Consider the following 19494-nt stretch of genomic DNA (forward strand, 5'->3'; position numbering starts at 1 on the left):
TTTTCCCCTTTGTGATAAATTATTCAAAAGGAGGCCTTTGGCTATTGCTAACTTTATTTCCCATCTTTAACATGCTGCTAAGACAAACATTCTGCTCTGCAGCAGCCAGCACACTGACGGCATAGAAGTCTTTTCTCCCCTAAAGATGAGATGACTTCATTTCACTTATAATTTTGTTTGCTATGCTGCAATCTAAAAATAGCTTTAAAAAAAACAACAAGAGAAAACAAAACCTTAAAAGAAAACACAACAACACAGAACAGACATAGTGGCTGAACATAATCTGACAAGTTAACCCCCACGAGTGGACAGAGCAGGTGCATTTGAATCTTTGTAGATGAAAAAAATGGGGGAGAGTCTTTTTATGATGCATAATTTCTTGGCGCGACTGTCCTTAAGGTTTATTAAATATTTAAGGAAAGACTTTTACAAAAAGCAACTGCCTTAAAAACGGTCCATCAGTGACAAAGCCTGAAAAGGCAGAACATTTCTCTAACAACTGAATAATGGAGTTACACAAAAAAGATCTCTATTTCTGGCCCTAATTAAAATACAAACCTAGAAACACAAAAGGAACTTCTCAAGATACTTATCCTGCGTATATTCTCAGGACTATGCACCCCGTGGGCCTTCCCGTTGCTTGTCCTGCTTTCCCTCTCCCCAGCTTTCCCCTCTGCAGTGTGACAACATGCAGGGAAGGAGACAACTGATGACCACTGACAGGGCTGGATGAGGGTGGCCTGGAGGTCAAGCCTGGACAGAGCAGAGCTTGTGACTGACTGGAGTCTGCCGTGAATACCAGGTGGGCACTGGTGTCACCCTCCTCACTGCCATCTCTGGTTCACTCCCTGCACAGAATCATCTTCCTAAAACTCCCAGGCCATCCTGTTGCCCTCTTTTCTCAAGAACAGATGGTAGTTTCTTATTCTTTCCCACTGCTAGTCTAAACCTCTCTGCCCACTTTTAAAGATCTTCTGACATTGATCCTGTCTCACTCTCCCAAGTCACTTCCCACTAGCCCCCAAAGGCGGGCTTTCCATTCAATTAGGCGTGTCTCCTATGTCCTTGTCAGTCCCTTCCCATCTTTGTTCATTCTGCCTCTGAACCAAAGAGCTCTCTCTACTTATCTGTCCACCCTGAAAGTATGCCACCCAGATGAGTGATGTTTTCCATAAAACTTCATGCAATAAGCACAACAAATTCAAGAAAGTCCTTGCATGTCCGAACTGCATTTACAGTTTTATTAATATTTGGTCATATCTATTCTGTATACTTTTAAAAGAAAAATTACTCATAATTCCATTCTCCCAAATAATGAGTTATTATTTTAATGTATTTCCTTTTTTTTTTCATGTTCAAACTACTTATATGCTTGGAATCTCTATATATAACACACAGATTATAGACAGAGATGTCCTCTTAACCAATATAATTTGTGTCAGTATTTCATATTAAAAAACATTCTTTATTATAGCGGAGAATACACAAAGATTTTATATATCTTAAACATTTAATATTGAATTAAAATTGATAAAAGTATATTTATTCATCATTATCCTAATATAGAATCAAGATTTTCCCATTGAATATATGTCCCTGATTGAAAATCTGAAGCATTTTCATGCACAAAACACATGGATTGCCATCATTTGCAATGACTCCCTATTTCTAGGCATTCAGATTAGTACACTCAGTCAACAAATAGTCTTACAGTACCTAAGTGGTGTTTTGGATGTCTCATTGGTAAATGAGAGAGACAAAATTATCAGCTAGTGATGGGCCTAGGCAGATAATTAAAAAAAGGGGATAGAAAGTGATTGGATCATTACTTCAGTTCACAGGAATGTCCTCTCTTGGAAGTGACATTTCAACTGAGAGCTAAATGACACGTAAAAGCCGGCCAAGTGCAGCTCGGGGAGAAGAGGGGGCCCCCAGTGCAGAGGCTGAAAGGTAGGAATAGCTGGGCTTGTCTGAGGAACAAAGAGAATGCCACTGGGCTGGCGTATAGTGTGCGAGAGCACAAGACTTATGAGACCGGGATAAAGAGGTCAGCAGGGGTCACACAGGGAGAACATGCCTTTACCCCATTCATCAATATTTAACATTTTGCCTCATTAGTTTCATCATATTCTTGGGCTCTTTCTGTCTCTCTAATGCATGCCAACTAAATGGGACCCGTGATCCTTGGCTGGAGGGGGAAATGCTATAAAGAACAGCGCTGGCACAATGTGGCAAGTGGAATATGGACTGTTGTCTAGATGCTTTGTTTTCATTAACATCTGATAAAATTAGTCAGTCCCGTGTGTGTGTGTGTGTGTGTGTGTGTGTGTGTGTGTGTGTATTTTGGAAATGTGCAACCTTAAGGAGGAGTTCAAAAGATGTCAAGGACTTACTCTTCAATAGATCTGCCAATCACATCATTTTATTCACACACACACACACACACACACACACACGCACACTCACCCCTGAATGCAGTTTCACTCCCATAAAGAGTGGTCCAACCCTGGTCAAAGTGAAGCCAGGAGTTTTCCAGTCAAGGTTCCAATGGCTCCAAGACTCCCTTTTCATTTCTGTGACACTTGCCCAGGCCTCCGGGTTCCCTCAATTATCTTCTCATTGCATTTCCTTTTTATCAGTCAGAACTAGGCAGGGCCAGGACACGGCTGCTTCCCGCCAGGCTGTGTCCAGCTGCCAAGGCGCTCCCCTAAGCCCCTGAGATGCCCTTGACAGCTCCATGGTCATCACCCCCTCTGTCTCAGGCCTGACCTCCCCTCAGAACCACACTTGAACAGCTCTCAGACAATCCCTTTGTAATGTAAACCACTCCTTCCTTCTTTTCAGCCCCTTCCCCTGTTGAGCCATTAGCAGGGACTCAATTGTCGGCTCCCTGTCACCACAATCACAGTTAAATCACTATTGTGCTTCACCGACAGAATAGCCGCCATTCCAATTGCTACTTTAATTTATTATTAATAATTTCTGTGACAAATGCTCCTCTCATCCTACTATCACCATTGTCCTTTTAATAATCTGGTTGTTGCCACTTAAAAGACATGCTAAATATATACTTGTTGATTGATAAGGTTAAACTGCAAAACTTAGAGCTTTAGACAGGAAATGCAAAGGCTCAGGAGAGTAATATAGAAAAGTTTATAAAGCAAAAAATAATACTGAGGGGAAAAAAAGAATTTTGAATCAAGGGGATTGCATGTGTATGCACACACACATATCAGCTTTACTGAGATATCATTCACATACCTTAGAATTCACCCTTTTAGAGCATAGTTAAATTATTTTTAGCAAAGTCACGGAGTTGTGCAATCATCACCACAATCCACTTTAGAACATTTTCAAGGGGCACCTCTTAAAGCAAGAAAGAGTTTTTAGACCAAACTAAGCTAAATACTCCTCTACATAGCAGGAAAAAAAAAAAAAACCCACAACAACACATATGGAACTTGTTTCTGACAGATACATTGAAGAGATAAAAGAGGCTTAGAGAAACTCTGAAACATCACTGAGGACAAATCATGTCCCCTTTCCTCTCTCAAAATCAGCCCCTGGTTGTGACTATCAGGTACAGGATACCCTACAACAGTGCGGCAAACTGTGGCTCGCAAGCTACATGCGGCTCTTTGGCCCCTTGAGTGTGGCTCTTCCACAAAATACTATGTGTGGGTGTGCACGTACAGTGTGATTGAAACTTTGTGGCCCATGCACAGAAGTCAGTTTTCCACTCTCAAAAGAAATTTCAATTGTTGTACTGTTGATATTTGGCTCTGTTGACTAATGAGTTTGCTGACCACTGCTCTACACCCTGGACCTATCCCCACGGTTTTAGTAAAAGGCCTACCTGGGGGCTGGGGTGGAGGTGAATTCTCTAGATTAAAGTCCACAACTCAGCTGAAAACACTTAACCCTGCAGCATCCGTGAAAGTCAGAGGTGACAGCATTTTCTTTGGGACATGCACACCTGCTAGGGCAAAATGAACCTCAGACGCCTGGCTGACAGTACAGATGAAGCAGCCATCAGATGGAACTATTTTGTATCACCGGCTGATGGAAGCCACATTCAAATCCACGCCCAAAGATGAAATGTCAAAGCATTCTGAATCTAACCCCCAAACCCACTAGGTCCTCCGTTATAATTGTTGGTGAAAATCACTACTATTAGCAGCCAAACAGCATCATCTGAAACGGAAAAGTTCTCTGAGGGGGAAAGAATGTTTTGGGACTAAGCAACCTTTCTTTGTGAAGGCTGCACTGACATGCTAATAGTTTCCATCAATGCTTAAATGGTTTCAGGAAGCACACACATGATATATAAGATCAGCGTGACGGAGGGAATGCACAGCCCGGGCTTGCAGAAGTGTCTTAGAAAGGAAACAGCTCCATATAATAACGGGAGTTACTACTTTCTAGATTGGGAAACTAAAAAGCCAGAGCCACAGTCATCTGAATGAAAGCAAAAACGACCCAGCAAACACATTTCACAAACAGGCCAGCAGCCAGCCCTCATCTCTGACCCAAATGTAATGCTTGCCTTTAACAATTGGAGAACATATTCTCTAATCTTTAATGACGACGTTTAATTTTCTTAGGCTCCTTCCCATTAATTACACTGGTATGCACATGAAGGTGCCAAATATTGTCCATAAAAGGAAATGAAAGTGCTCAAAATAGTGAGGCATGGTGAAAAGATGTTGGACACAGTTGTGTGTATGTGTTTGTGTTTATATAATTGGTAGCACATGAGGAATCAAAAGCAGAGGACATGATGTGCACGAGCAGTGCAATTCCTGGACATGAAGCCCTCCCCACCCATGCAGTTATAAAGTTATATATTTAGGAAGACACTATATGCGGAGCACTATGAATCTAGGACCAGAAGGTACTCTCGAACAAAATATTGAGGATTAAACTGAGGGAAAAATAAACACAACTGTAATTTATATAATCTTATTCTTTAACATAAAAAGGAAAAGTGGCACTGGGAAGGCATCCTAGTGTCCTGAAACGAGATGGACTTTGGCAGTGGGTTATGTAGTACTGTGACATGGAAAATGGTCTCCCCTCTTGGGGCCTCTGTTTACGCATCAGAACAATGAGACGAATATCAAGTCTGCCTTTCCTGGGACATTGTGATGATGAACTGAGACAATGCTTTCACACAGTACCAAGCTCATGGGAAGCACTTAAAGGGTGCTTTCTTTTCAATGACTTAAAATCTAAAAGGAATTAGAGGTCATAAGGGTTCATCTTGTATCAGGTACTGCACTGCATGATTTGCACATCTCACAAAGCCCAGAAAAACAGTTTTCCTGGTCTCCCAATATGAAAACGAAGACTCAGAGAGGTGAAGTAACAGGCTTTCGCCTACAAGCAAACACTTCAAAATGTTATTTTTTTTTTTTTTTATTTTTTTTAAATATATTTTATTGATTTTTCACAGAGAGGAAGAGAGAGGGATAGAGAGTTAGAAACATCGATGAGAGAGAATCATCGATCAGCTGCCTCTTGCACACCCCCCACAGGGGACGTGCCCGCAGCCAAGGTACATGCCCTTGCCCGGAATCGAACCTGGGACCTTTCAGTCCGCAGGACGACGCTCTATCCACTGAGCCAAACCGGTCCCGGCAAAATGTTATTTTTAATTGGAAGGTTGCAGCTGTATCTTTTAAAAAATTTTGTTTACTGATTAGAGAGGGGGGAAGGGAGAGAAACATCAATTTGTTATTCTGCTTATGTATGCATTCATTGGTTGTTTCTGACAGGGATTGATCACATAACCTCGATGGAGCGGGAGGATGCTCTAACCAACTGAGCTACCTGGCCAGCGTCTTGCCCCTGTACCTTCTAAAGATCGCACTTCTGCTTTCTCCTGCTCTTCTGCCACATGGGAGCATACCTGTGGCATTTCTTCCAGGACATCCTGGATGTGTGGTCTTGGGGGAATTACTAGACATTTCTGAGCTTTGATTTCCACTTGGAAACATGCAAAAACGACGAGGATGCCCATCTTCCCAAGGTTATTTCGAGGGCTAACTATAACATATGCACCTCACTTTCTACATGCCAACGCAGAACCTAACAGCATAATTAACTAGAATCCCCAACCTTGGTACATTAGAGCCACGCATTGCATGACAAACTCTCTTAGACATTCCCACACCTCACCCATAGCAGAGTGCTTGGCATAAAGGAACCACCCACACACACAATGGGAATGTCAAAGACTTTCCCCTTGACAAAGACTTAGGGAATGAGAAGAGGAGGGGGTGGAGAAGAACTCCAACTGTGAGGAGAACCCAAGGGACCAGCTGCCCAGAAGGACAAACATCAGTCATCATAAGGGCTGGATGAACAGTGACCATCTGGATGAAGGCTAACTCTGGCTTGCCCACCGCAGAGGTCAGCGGTGAACGTGGTCAACCCCTCTAACCACTTCTCTCCCAGTGACCTGGATGCATCCCAGTTTGCTGTTTGCAATGAGCTGGCCCAGAGGAGCTTAGGTAAGAAAAAAAAAATCGCTCTGCTAAATGCTGTGTAAAGTAATGACACTGAGAGAAAACTTGAAAGTCTGAAAGGATCTCCTGGATGCCGGCCATGAGTAATTGCCATGTTGGGACTGGCAACGAAAACAGCATTGCAGAGATATTTACCCAATTTTCATAAAAACGATTATGGCTTTATTTTCAAAGCAAGTAACTACAGAGCCATGTGGCTTGTCGGTAAATGTTCAAGTGATTAACTGAGAAATGTGGAGGTGGGTGGAAGAAGGCTGTTAGGCATACGAATCTGAGAAAAACAAAATTTAGAAGAGGAGGATTTCTGAATTGTGAAAGCTAAAAGCATTCTGGTCTCCGGAATGATGTTCCACATGACAGCGCTACGTCTTAGACCCCGGGAGACCGGAGGGAACAGTGGCACATCTGTTTCAGTGGTTATTTTTGAACATGTTCAGAGTTAGGTTTGCACATTCAGGTTTCCTCAGAGTTCAAAATCTGGCACACACCAAGAGCCCGTTGCAAAGCCCAACTGCATTTTTAGAATGAGCCCTGTTGCAGGGGTGGGAGCGCTCTTTCCTTTCTTGTTTATGGACCTGCCCTCTCCCTTCCCCTCTCCTATCCCTGTGGGTATTAGATGAGCCCAGACTGGCCTGCAGGGCTGAAGGAAAGGTTTGGGAAGGAGCTCTGGAGCATCCTGGGGGTCAGGGAGGGAGTGGGTTGGGTTACCTGGGAAAGATCTGAGACATCTCCTATCCCACTGCCATTCACAGCTTTGCCTGTGAAACTCACTGCGGTGCCAATCAACCAGGGTGAAGATGATGAGTAAGAAAGTAACTTAAGCTTTGCCAGGGCTACAGAACCTGGCAACCTCAACAAGCACTTCTACATCGATACGATACTGCCAATGGCTACCTTCTGGACCCATTACAGCAAGCATGTCAAACTCAAAGGCTAACACAGGCCAAAAAAAACGAGGCATGTGGCCCTCAGGGCCAGGAGTTTGACATGCTTGCGATTACAGCATTCCTGATAATCCATCCCTATTACCCCCACTGGGGCTGCTGGTGCCACCACCATGGCTGACACCGTTACTGCAAACACCACCACCACACAACTGGAAACTGACACGCTGGATTTAAAGCCAGGTCTGCCGGCTCTCTGTGTCCAGAAGGAAAAACCTGGCTTTCCCTCCAAATCACTGGAATGGGCACATCACAGGCAGCCACCCTGCTACCAGACATTTTCATTAAATGCAGCCACTCTGGTCTCCTTGCAAATACAAGTGCAGAGGACATGCCTTCTCTTCTGCCAGCTCTGAATAAGTGCTGGACCCTTCAAAGGGTCCCATGCTCACTCCTCCTGCAGACATTGAACTCAACCGCATGCCAGCATGCTACGTAAAGACCACAAGGCCACTGTCACAAACAGGATTTTAGAATTTCCGGAGAAAAGCCACTACTTCTGATGTCCTAGTGCTCACCCCCCCCCCCCCACACACACACACACACACCCGCCCCCCTCTCCCATGTCTGTTCTGGATTCATGGGGACATTTGCAAGCAAATGTCATCCTGGAAGGATGAGATAAACATGAGCACATCTGAGGGTTGGTAACTGAAGATGGTACTGCTTTCCTACAGACAGCATCTCATTTAGATTTTTAAATAATGCTTTAAACTCTAAGTCTAAATCACTTTCTCTAAAGAAGGGACAGTGCTTTCAAGATGGGCTAGGAACATTCCGCCCCTGTCCCTATGACTTGGTAATTTCTGCCATGTGAGAGACATTTCCAGATGACTCAGAATCAGTATAAAATTAGCACATTAATGATAACGCATGCAAAATGCATATGCTTTGTAGCATTTTAATGAGTCAATAAATATTTATTGTTTTAAAATGTGAAATTACAGCACTGCTTCTTTTATTGGAAATCACTTAGACATAGTCTCTCTACTTTAAAAATTTAAAATGAGCTGTTAAAATGATTAGATCACAAAATTTTATAATATTGAATTTCAATGCTAAATTTGCCATGAAGTTAACATTCTACAAAAATCATAAATTAAAATGAAAAGACTATGTCACGAAAAGTAGAGTCAACAGAATTGCACCAGGCCCAAGTAAAAGCAGTTCCCTCTCTTTCTCTCTCTCCCTCCCTTTTTTTTCTCTCTCTCTCTCTCACTCTCTCTCTCTCTCACACACATATACACAGACACACACACACACACACACACCATTACCAAAAATATAAAATGTCAAGACGGTGACATGGATATTTTTCAATTCACGTGTATAATAAAGTGATTTTGAAAAAGAACTGTACCTATTTTGTAGAGAAAAGCTCATTAGCAATAAAACAAACTTCAGGGGCATGAGTTACATCCTTGCAATTCTGCAGCAAAAGACTCTTCCCTCCAAACAGGATGCACTGAGTGTTTAACACATTAATTATCATCCTTCATCAAGCATAAAACTAACAGTCAGGAAATACAGCTGCGGTGGCACAATTATCAACACACTCAGAATACACCCCGCAGCAAAGAAAACAAATGGGTCGCTTTTCATTAACCAAGCCTGGCAATCCTCTCCAAAGACAATGCTTTCTGTCTAGCCAGAGACCCAAAAGGCAGTTAAGCGACTGTTTACTTAGGTAAATCCAGAGAACAAATAAATCGTGAAAATATCTATTTAAATACCAAAGTATCCATTATGGAAATACAGTACCCTTCAGAAGAAAATTACATACATTAAAAGATGACTTGATCAAATCAAAATCTAACCATAAGGCATGTGTGTAAAAAATATGTTTGGGCAACAGAGTTAGTAAGTTAGGTAATATCCTCAGGCTTGGTGGCGACATAGAAGGTACTGATGGTTTTCATTTTTATGTTTCATGGCATACAATAGGAAAAGCACGGACCTCTGTCTATGCAATGATGGGCTGTGGAATAACAGGATTCTATTACACAGGTTTGAATCCATATAAAAATAATTAGCCATTAGCTTGAGAGTCTAAATGAATAGCATTCAAGAGAGGTAATAAAAGCAGAGTTTGTTGATTTCTGGACACTTAACATATTTGGTATTACCATAATCATATTATACCTTAACAGATGTATTACTGCTACTGAGTTTGTATTACAAGTAAACCATAAACTGGTACTTAACCCATAATTTAAGGAAGGCTCCGGGGATGTGAAAGGCAATGGAGAGTCATCTGCCCAAAATATTTGCAATTATGTCCTGAACCATTGCCATCAAACTTTCACTAAGTTCCCTGCCCAGAAGTCCTCTAACATAATCAGCTTGATCCTCTCAGCAGAATCAAATATCATGGCAAAAATTCGGGAGCCATATTTCCCTCTTCACTGGAGGCCAGGGAAACACAGAAGGATTCTTCCATTCTTGTGGCACAAATTCAATTTCATATCGTTCTTTGTATGCAATCGACTCACACCTGAGCTTCTTTTAAGTCATATTTGGGGTAGGCATCACTTTATCTTCTACCTGGCTGATTTGTGTTATGTACAATTGTCTTTCAAAAGACAAACTCTGAAGTTGTAGGTAGCATAAAATAAAATCTGATGCACATTCATGCCCTCTCTGCTTTATCAAAGAATAAGCCATAGGATTCTTCTCAGGCCTGTGTAAAAACTGTAAATAGGGTGAGTTGTACTAGTTTTAATCAATCTAAAGATATCAATTAAATCCATCTGATCTAGTGTGTCATTTAAGGCTGCTGGCTCCTTTTTGATTTTCTGTCTGAAGATCTAGCCATTGATGTCAATGTGATGTTAAAATCCCCTACTATGACTGCATTACTGTTGACCTCTCCCTTTACGTCCATTAGGATTTGCTTTATATATTTAGTGCTCCTATGTTGGGTGCATAAATGTTTACAAGGATTATATCATCTTGTTGGATTGCTCTCTTTATCATTATGTAGAGTCCTCCTCTGTCTCTTATATGGTCTTTGTTTTAAAGTCTGTTTTTGTCAGCTAAAGGAATTGCTACCCAACTTTTTATAGTCATTTCCATTTGCATAAAAGATCTTTTTCTACCCTTTTACTTTTAGTCTAGTCTTTTGTGCTGAGGTGGGTCTCTTGTAGACATCATATGTAAGGGTTTTAGTTTCTTATCCATTCAACCACCCCATGTCTTTTGATTGGGCCATTTAAGCTATTTACATATAAAGTGTTATTGATAGGTACGGATTTATTGTCACTTTATTCTTTATAACTACGTTCCTTTCTTTTTCTCATTTAAATCAATAGGCCTTGGTCAGGATAACTGCTTCAGTCCTTACCCACAGGGCAACACTGCCATGTGCTGAGGAAGGCTGTGGGTTCACTGTGTGAAAATGAAAGGAACCTCTCCTCAAGTGCTCATAGTCCAGCTGATGGAAGTGAAGGCACATTCTGAATCCATCCATGCAGCTGTGAGCGAGCAAGTGACCCACTGACAGAGGGATTGTGAGGAGCCAATCCCATGGCCAGGGGTCCTAGCTGGTGTCAGGTCAGGTACATCACAAGGTGAGTAGACTCTCTTGGGTTCCCCTTGGAACTTTCCTTTAAAGGGCCAAGGACTTAAAGGTTTCTGTCTTAGTATTTCTGTAGATGCAATGACATTACAAACATCTTAAATCAAAGATGTGTTTAATGGAGAAAAATAGCTTTTTAATGTTTGTTAATAAGAAAGATGATGAGACACAAATTGCCTGAAATATCAGAAGAAGGTAATGTCAAGGTGAACTTGAACTAGTTCTTTCCTGGTATTTTCTTTTTAATGATAAGACCTGGCCACCTGGTGTTCGCTCACCATTCTTCAAATCCTTGTGGAACCCAAACAGTTTTCTTATCTTGCCATGCACTTACCCTCAGCAACCATTAGAAAGCAAAACGATGCCACATTCAGCTGCAAAACTGGGAATCAGACATGTGCATGTATCCCTTTTGAGTTGAGAAATCACTGCATTTGATGTTGCTTTTTCAATTAGAGAATATTACTACAGTCTTTATGATAAAATCCACTTCTACACTGGATGGTACTCACAGAATAAAATGTTATTTGCCAGAAGTAAGGGAGAAAAAAATACTTTCTCAAGTGAGCATTTCTGAATTTAATAATTAAAAAGTAACAGAGTGTACCAGACTTGTACATTCTTCCCTTTAGCCATGTCAAACTAGCATTTGAAAGGAGCAGGACCCAGCCTCACGCTGGAGTTCACCACAATTCATCTTCTAGTAACATGTACCATTCAAGGTTCAACCTGTGTATTTAGATAGTTCTAGCTTTGAATTCTGATGCAGTAAAAAGACTCCACTGGGGACCCTGGCTGGGTGTCTCAATTGGTAGAAGCATAAGCCCATATGCCAAAAGGTTATAGGTTCAATTCTTGATCAGGGTACATACCAAGTTTGAGGTTTGATCCCCAGTTGGGGCACATATGGGAGGTAACAGACCCATGTTTCTCTCTCACATCAATGTCTCTCTCTCTCTCTCTTCCCCCCCCCCCCCTTCCTCTCTCTAAAATCAACAAAGATATCCTTGAATGAGTATTTTTTTAAGTCTCTGCTGGGGGTACAATTCTCACTTTGCTTCTCTGCTCTTGGGGTCTGTTAGAATAAAGAGGCTCGACTTTTTGTAAGATTTTCTAATGGCCTCTCTAGCTTTCATACCTTTAATGTAGTGAATTCATATGGCTGGTAACCTCTGAAGCTCTCGTGGATGGCTGCCATAGTGTGAGAAGTTTTCTCCCAAAAATGAAGCAGAGTGGTCTGTAAAAGAAGATGGTAAAACTATTAAAGTTTTGAATGCCGAGTTCTAGTCATGGGCCCCCGAGAAATGTGCCACCTGTGGCTGTCAAGGTCCTCCAAAATATGATTCCCTGCAGACTCCTTTCCCATTGTGGTCGTACTGAACCCCTGTATTTCAGCCAAACTCAGTGCCTGCCTGTTCCCCCAAATATGCTGACGCTAGTAGCTTATGTGCTCTACCATCCTGGACATTCTCCTCTCCATCCACTTTGTACTCATTCCAGATCCACCTTCCAAAACCCAGCACTAATCGTTAACTATACTTTTCTGGATCCCTCAACTGATTGATTTTCTCCCTCTTCAAACACTGGTCAAATTTTATAGAACTTATTTTACTTAGCACACCCTGGGCTGTCCTTGAAGTGTAGAAAATATAGTTAGATTTTATTTTCTCACTTTCTTCTTAAACCTTTGGGGTCAGAGAATCTGGTCTTATTATTTCTTATATTCCCAGTAACACTAGAGCAGTGGTCGGCAAACTCATTAGTCAACAGAGCCAAATATCAACAGTACAACGACTGAAATTTCTTTTGAGAGCCAAATATTTTCAACTTAAAAACTTCTTATAATGCCACTTCTTCAAAATAGACCCATGTAGGCCATGGTATTTTGTGGAAGAGCCACATTAAGGGGCCAAAGAGCAGCATGTGGCTTGAGAGCCACAGTTTGCCAACCACTGCACTATAGGGCGGCCTCCCATGCTCAGTTGGTGCTCATGGTACTGTTGATGGACACACAGCACTAACCCGAGGTCATTCAACCAAGGGCATTGAATGATGACAGCCTGAGGAGTAAGTGACTGTGCCAGAAGTACAGGATCGGTGCTGAGTTCACAGGAGCCTTTCTGAAGGAGATGACACAGTCCAGTACATCAAACAGAGTGGGATTTGGAAGGTCACCAATGGAAGGGGGCAGGGCACTCAGGTGGGAATCACCACCTATGCCAATGCAGGGAAGTGGGGCATTATAGTGCATGTATAGGGATAGCCAATATTTGGTTGGATTAAACTATAGTCCACTAGAAGGGAGAGATGTAGGAAGTAAATTATGAGAAAGGCATTCATAATTTCATAATGCCCAAACCATACTTTTAGCTCAAACACACTTTTTCTGTTTTCTAAACCTCACAGCATTCTTGGTTCACTGTAACAGACATCACTTTGTTACCTGGTATGTTGCTAGCATATGAGACAAGAGATTGCATCTGCTCGCTCCGAGAAGATCCACTTTTTGACACACGTCCATCTTCAATTTGTCAAAGCTTTTTTTGGCAAGGCGTACTTGTGCTTGTACCTGGGAGAGTAAAAGGAACCACTTTGAACCAGTCAAACTCTTAAGTAGCTAAAATTTTCCCATTAGAAAAGACCAATAATGGGCTTATCTCTTTCATATAAGAAAACACCTTTGAAAAATTCCAGGCAGCCAAGAAGAACCTACAACACCCATTCTTTGCCTCCAAAGGACCAAAAAGACAGTACTGGCTATTATGATTACAGAGCAAAATCACCATCCTAATTATATATTTCATTCCATTATTAAAAATTCTCCCCTTTCAAGCCACTTGCAAACTGACCACAGTGGGGGAAAGTCCAGAAACACACAGGGTAGCCTGGAGAGAACCTTTGCCCCAGTGGATTCCTATAGATCTTTGAAGCTGGCCTCCACATCTTACACAACAGGCTACATTTGTTTTTTAAAGAAATTAATATTGATACAATCCTATTAACAACAGACATTACTTTTTTTTTTTACCAACTCATATCCATATTTTATTCCAAAATCCAATTTAGGGTACTGCAAAAGAGAATTGTGATACAGACTGGAAAATAACCTCCACTAATAAACTTATTAAAAAAGTTAATATCACCCAAGGATATGTTTTATTTAATTTAGAGAGAGAGGAAGGGAGAGAAAAATAGAGGGAAGGAGAAAAAGAGAGAAACATTGATGTGAGAAAGACATATTGATCGGCAGCCTCCAGTATGCCCCTGACCTGGGATGAAACCTGCAACATGCTGGTGTGCTCCATGATGCTTCAACCAACTGAGCCACCTGGCCAGGGCTCAGATCTTTTTAGTTGAGTATGTGCACAAGCAATCCTCCATCCATCCCTGAGCCATCTAGTAATCCAGGGACAGAGTGAAGGTCAGGAAAAGGTTCAGGAATATCTATATGTTATCTATAATAATAAAAGCATAATATGCAAATTGACCAAATGGCTGAACAGCAGAATGACCATCTGGACGACCTTCAGGATGACCTTCCAGATGAAGCCGGGGCTGTGAGGATCAAGTCCCTTGTAAGAATTTTGTGCATTAGGCCTCTAGTTCTATTTGTTATTTGATAATAAAATTGACTATTTTAAAATGTAATGCAGCTATTGTACATAAAGAATGAAGACATCAAAATATATCTTTCCTCCAATCTGAGGCATCAACGCATCATATTTTAACCAGGGAAAGTCAGCCAGATACTAATTTATCTCAGCTAATTCACGCAGAGGCAGTTACCAGGTAGGAAACTGTGAGTTGGGAGTAATAACAGCTCCTTCTCACAGGATAGATGCTGGGGGCAAGGATAATGTCTACCTCGAACACCATTATATGATCAGCATCTGGCCACCTGGTACAAAGTAGGTTTTGAATACATATTTGGTGACTGAATGAAGACATTTTCCAGGCCATTTCAAAAGGTAAATTAAGCCCTAACTGGTTTGGCTCAGTGGATAGAGTGTCTGCAGACTGTAGGATCCAAGGTTCAATTCCGGTCAAGGGCATGTATCAATACCTTGGTTGTGGGCACATCCCCAGTATGGGTTGTGCAAGAGGCAGCTGATCGATGTTTCTAACTCTCTATCCTCTCTGTAAAAAATCAATAAAAATGTTAATAAAAAGGTAAGTTAATATTTTTGTGGGATGCGAATCATGCCTTTTCCTTTACATGAACAGAATTGGTTACTCAGAGATATGCTTCTATCCTAGGAGAAAATATTTTACTTGCTTCTGACACAAAGCTCAGGACTTAAGACGCTTTGAAATGTGCCCCAATTGAATGGTGTTTGAATTTCTGTAAAGTAATTTTAGAAACCTAGAAGAAGATTCAACACTTGACCCAGTGAATTCTGAAAGGCCATATGCTTTGTGTGTCAACAATGATTATTAAAATACTTAACAGACTGCTGAGTTCCCAAATGGTGAGCCCTTTCCCTGCCAAACAAAGAGGATGTTACACTGTGGGGCATTTTGATTATGGTCAAGTTCATTTACAATTTTGTGCTCCATGCCTGCTCTCCGAAACACGTTTCCTGTCTGCAGCCTGAGGACAGAACACCAAGGACATAGGCAGGCACAGGCCACCTTCAAGACTCTAATTTCATATGCCTCCAGATGCACTTAAGTGAAAACTGTTTTGATTATTATTCCTTTCAATCTCAGATAAATTACATTCAATTACATAAACATCTTGTGGAGCTCCTCTGTGTTTCAAGGTCCTTTAAAATGTCTTCAGTCAAATAAATGTCCCCTTTGTTTATTTCTTAATTTTATTTCTGTTGCTCCACCTTCCTCCTCCGATTCTCAAAGTTCCAGGAAATGATCTCGCATATTAGACCCTCTTTACGACCCTGCTTTTTTCCCCAGGCTGCAGAAATGCAATTTACCAGATAAAGGAGCAATGTCTCCAACTGCCAAAATGACAGGGCACTTCTCTGTACTTACTCCTCCTAACCTGAAATTCTACCTCTTAGCCGCAACTTGAACTATATGTGGTGAAGCCAAAGCTATTCATCCTCTTAGTTCAATCTGGCTTCCCCAGCCAGTGAAAAAGGTCTTCTTCATATTACTCTACAACCAAACAATTTGAGAGCAGTTTTGAATTTTTCTTAAGTGTTTTCCCCCCCTTTATTAATGAAATAAAGAAAAACTGCAATCCTGTTTATTACATTTTCTTCCAGAAAAAGGCTCTGTCTTCCTCCCTCAAACTATTCATTCAAATATTTATTTTCTACAAGCAGGTAGCAGTGAGTAAAATGAAGGTGGTCTCTGTCCTCACAGAACTAAAAGTCCAACGGGCATTTTCACACCAGCGAGGGCATAACAACAAACTGACTGATATGCTCAGAAGGAAAGCCATATAATCCCACACGAGAATGATTTACCAAGGAATCTAACTCAGAAGACGCTCTCCAAAGAAGCAGTGCACAAGCTCTCTTCTGAAGGACTGAGCATGGTTAACTGAGCAGGGAGAGAGAGTGCTCCAGCAGAGAAGCATGTGCAAAGGCCCTGGGATTGGGGGGTGGGGGGGTGGGGCAAGACGGCAGGTCACAGGAGGCCAGTACAGTTGGGTTGCTGAGAAAAAGCAGAAGGGTGGTATGAGATGAGGCAAGAGAGGTGGGTGAGGGCACATCCTGGTGCAGGGCTCTTATAGACATGCTCAGGATTTTAGGTTTTATCTTAGAAGCAGTGGAAAGACATTGGAAGCCTTTAAACCTGGAAGGCATAGGATCTTATTTTCTGTTGGAAATAATCACTCAACTATGGGATGGGGATATAATCTCAACCCCTTTATACAAACATGCCATGCAGCCTTTATTCAGATGCTCATTCTTAGATAATGAAAGCCATCCAAGTTTCCTCCCTACTCTGCACTTCAGAACTCAGGTCTGTAACATGCTTTCTGGTCACGAGTGCAAAAGTCACCTGGGACAGGGGAACACAGGGTGATTTTCTAGGAATGTACAAAATATTGCAGTGGATGAATATCTTTTTTTAAAAAAATATATATATTATTGGTTTTTTACAGAGAGGGAGACGGATAGTTAGAAACATTGATGGGAGAGAGACATCAATCAGCTGCCTCTTGCACACCTTCTACTGGGGATGTGCCCACAACCAAGGTACATACCCTTGACTGGAATTGAACCTGGGACCTTTCAGTCCACAGGCCGATGCTCTATTCACTGAGCCAAACCAGTTAGGGCATATTCATCCGTTAATCAAGTAATTATCTCAGCAATGATTCAGGAGAAATGGGGCCCACACCGCAGACCGCTCTCTTTTGAGTTCCCAGAGAAGAGAGTTTCCACTCTGCTTTATTTCACTTAATCATGTGTCCCAAGTTAGACGAGGAGAATAAAAGAGTAACCATTTAATGTGAGCAATGTTTCACCAATGTTCCATTTTTATAGAGGAGAACACTCAGGGACAAAATGCTCTGCCTAAAACCAGATAGCAGTGACATAGAAAGGTCAGGATCTGGCCAGGTTGGATGTTGTCTCCTCTTGTCTAAAATATACGATCCCCACCAAAACCTTCCTGTGGCCCATCGCCTGCTCTCCCATATCCCTCCGCAGGCACCATACCCTCTGGGCACACTGAGCTGCCATTCTCCACCCAAACCATAGCAAACCCACCTCCACATTTTTGTTCATTTCCTCTGCCTGGAAAGACCTCCCCTTGTTGTTTACATGGTAACTCTTACTCACCTTTAAGTTTCCACTCAAAGGTTTACTCTTCTGAGAACCTTTTTCTGTAACGCTCCTCAGCTGGGTGAGCATCTCTTCCTCTCTGCAGTCAATGCACTTGGCCATCACCCTCCTGACACAAACTATCCTAAGCGCTACTTGCTCCTATGTCTGCCCAGCTGCCCTCGATTATGTGCTGCATGAGGGTGAACGCTAAATATTCAATTTCATAAGGGTAAGGGATGCAAAACACTGAAAAATAAGGAGAGGGTACCAGAAGAGTGAACACTGAGGCCGTAACTCTGCTCTTGGACAGAGCACAGCATGCTGTGTACCCAACGGCTGTCACACGTTCCCATACACTGTCCCTCTTCCCCACCGATGCCACCACCATTTTACCGAGTGGGTGTAACACGTACACGCACACACCCTCGTCTGATTCTCACAACACTCCCACACCACACCATACTTTGGTTTCTGTTTCGCAGAGAAGGAAACCAGGTTTCAGAACCATTGAGTAACTTGCTCAAGCTAATTTGACTGGCAGGGGAGGGGCAGGATGTGAAAGTCCACCCTCATTTCACTGAATCATTTTTGCTTTCCCAATTGTAGCAAATGTCAATCTGGTAAGATGGACTGTGGAATACCCCACATGGGGGAGTGTCAGCGGTTTGTCTACTACTCTTTTTGCTTGCCACCTTTTCATTACATAAAAATATTCTAATATGTTAAAGTTGAGATTCTGGCTTCTTGTTTTAAAATACAATACAGGACTCACTATGCAATAATGCATCCATTCATGTAAAAATCTGAGTTCAGGGTATTCTGTTTTTAAGCCCTTGGCAAGTTGAAATAAATACTGCTAAAATTATTCATAGCCATGTACTTTATAACATGCAGATACAGTTCAGATTAATTTAGCTAGCTACCGCACTTCCTCAGCATTCTTAATGTTTGCTCAGCTGGTAAATTATTTTTTTCTGTTAACATAAGGCAATTCTGTCATCAGAATACTTGACCGACTGGGTTCACTTCCTCTTGGGCCATTAGTGGAAATATTAACTAGGGTCACAAGACTGAGCCCGGACACCAGCTTTATCAATTTCTCTCTAATCTGAGAAGCACACATTTCAGGAGAGTGTCCAAGATTACAGTACTATCATTTTCTTCCATTGGTATTTCTTATATTTTACTGTGGTTTTAAAAATATGTCATTCCTTTTGTTATTACTCTTTTTTGATTATTTATTCATTCCTATGTGACACATGCAAGGCTGGTGAATTTGTTTATGTCTCTTGGCCGCCTAATCTATGCCTGCTTATGCTTTACATTACAGTATATTTTTATTATGCTTATCAATGGCCATTCAATGTAAGTAATCTAATTCACAAGCACAAACCAACTCATACGTTAACAGGTGAACTGATTTGCTGAAAATGATCCCGTTTGAGAAGTTGTGTTAATGGGGGAAAAGATCAGGCCTTTCCCTTAACGGATCCATGTTGCTGCCATCGAGTTGTATAGTGTGGTGGAGCTGGGAGTTAAGAGAGTTTCTGAAAAGACTGATGCAAGAACAACACCTTCACTGGTTGCCCAGAACATCCACATAAATCCACTCTGTAACCTTTGCACACACCCTTCAGGATCTGGCCCTGGCCCACTTCTCTAGTTTCATCGTTGGCTTCTTTCTCTCTCACTCTTCTCTC

The 19494-nt window shown here is 41.7% G+C and overlaps 1 protein-coding gene across 11 annotated transcripts in view; it reads right to left on the reverse strand.

Moving 5' to 3' along the window:
* The window catches only part of ICA1 (islet cell autoantigen 1), a 113215-nt gene that overhangs the window by 21677 nt on the left and 72044 nt on the right, over positions 1-19494 (reverse strand). For all 11 annotated transcript variants that reach the window (XM_084896688.1, XM_084896685.1, XM_084896684.1 and 8 more), the window contains 2 exons: positions 13495-13620; positions 12190-12288 (listed from right to left, as the gene is read on the reverse strand). In XM_084896688.1, coding sequence (XP_084752814.1) covers positions 12190-12288; positions 13495-13620 — 225 coding nt within the window. The remainder of the gene's footprint in view (positions 1-12189; positions 12289-13494; positions 13621-19494) is intronic.

This window comes from Pipistrellus hanaki, assembly GCF_964339955.1.
Source record: "Pipistrellus hanaki genome assembly, chromosome: 10".
In the NCBI taxonomy this organism is placed as follows: Eukaryota; Metazoa; Chordata; class Mammalia; order Chiroptera; family Vespertilionidae; genus Pipistrellus; species Pipistrellus hanaki.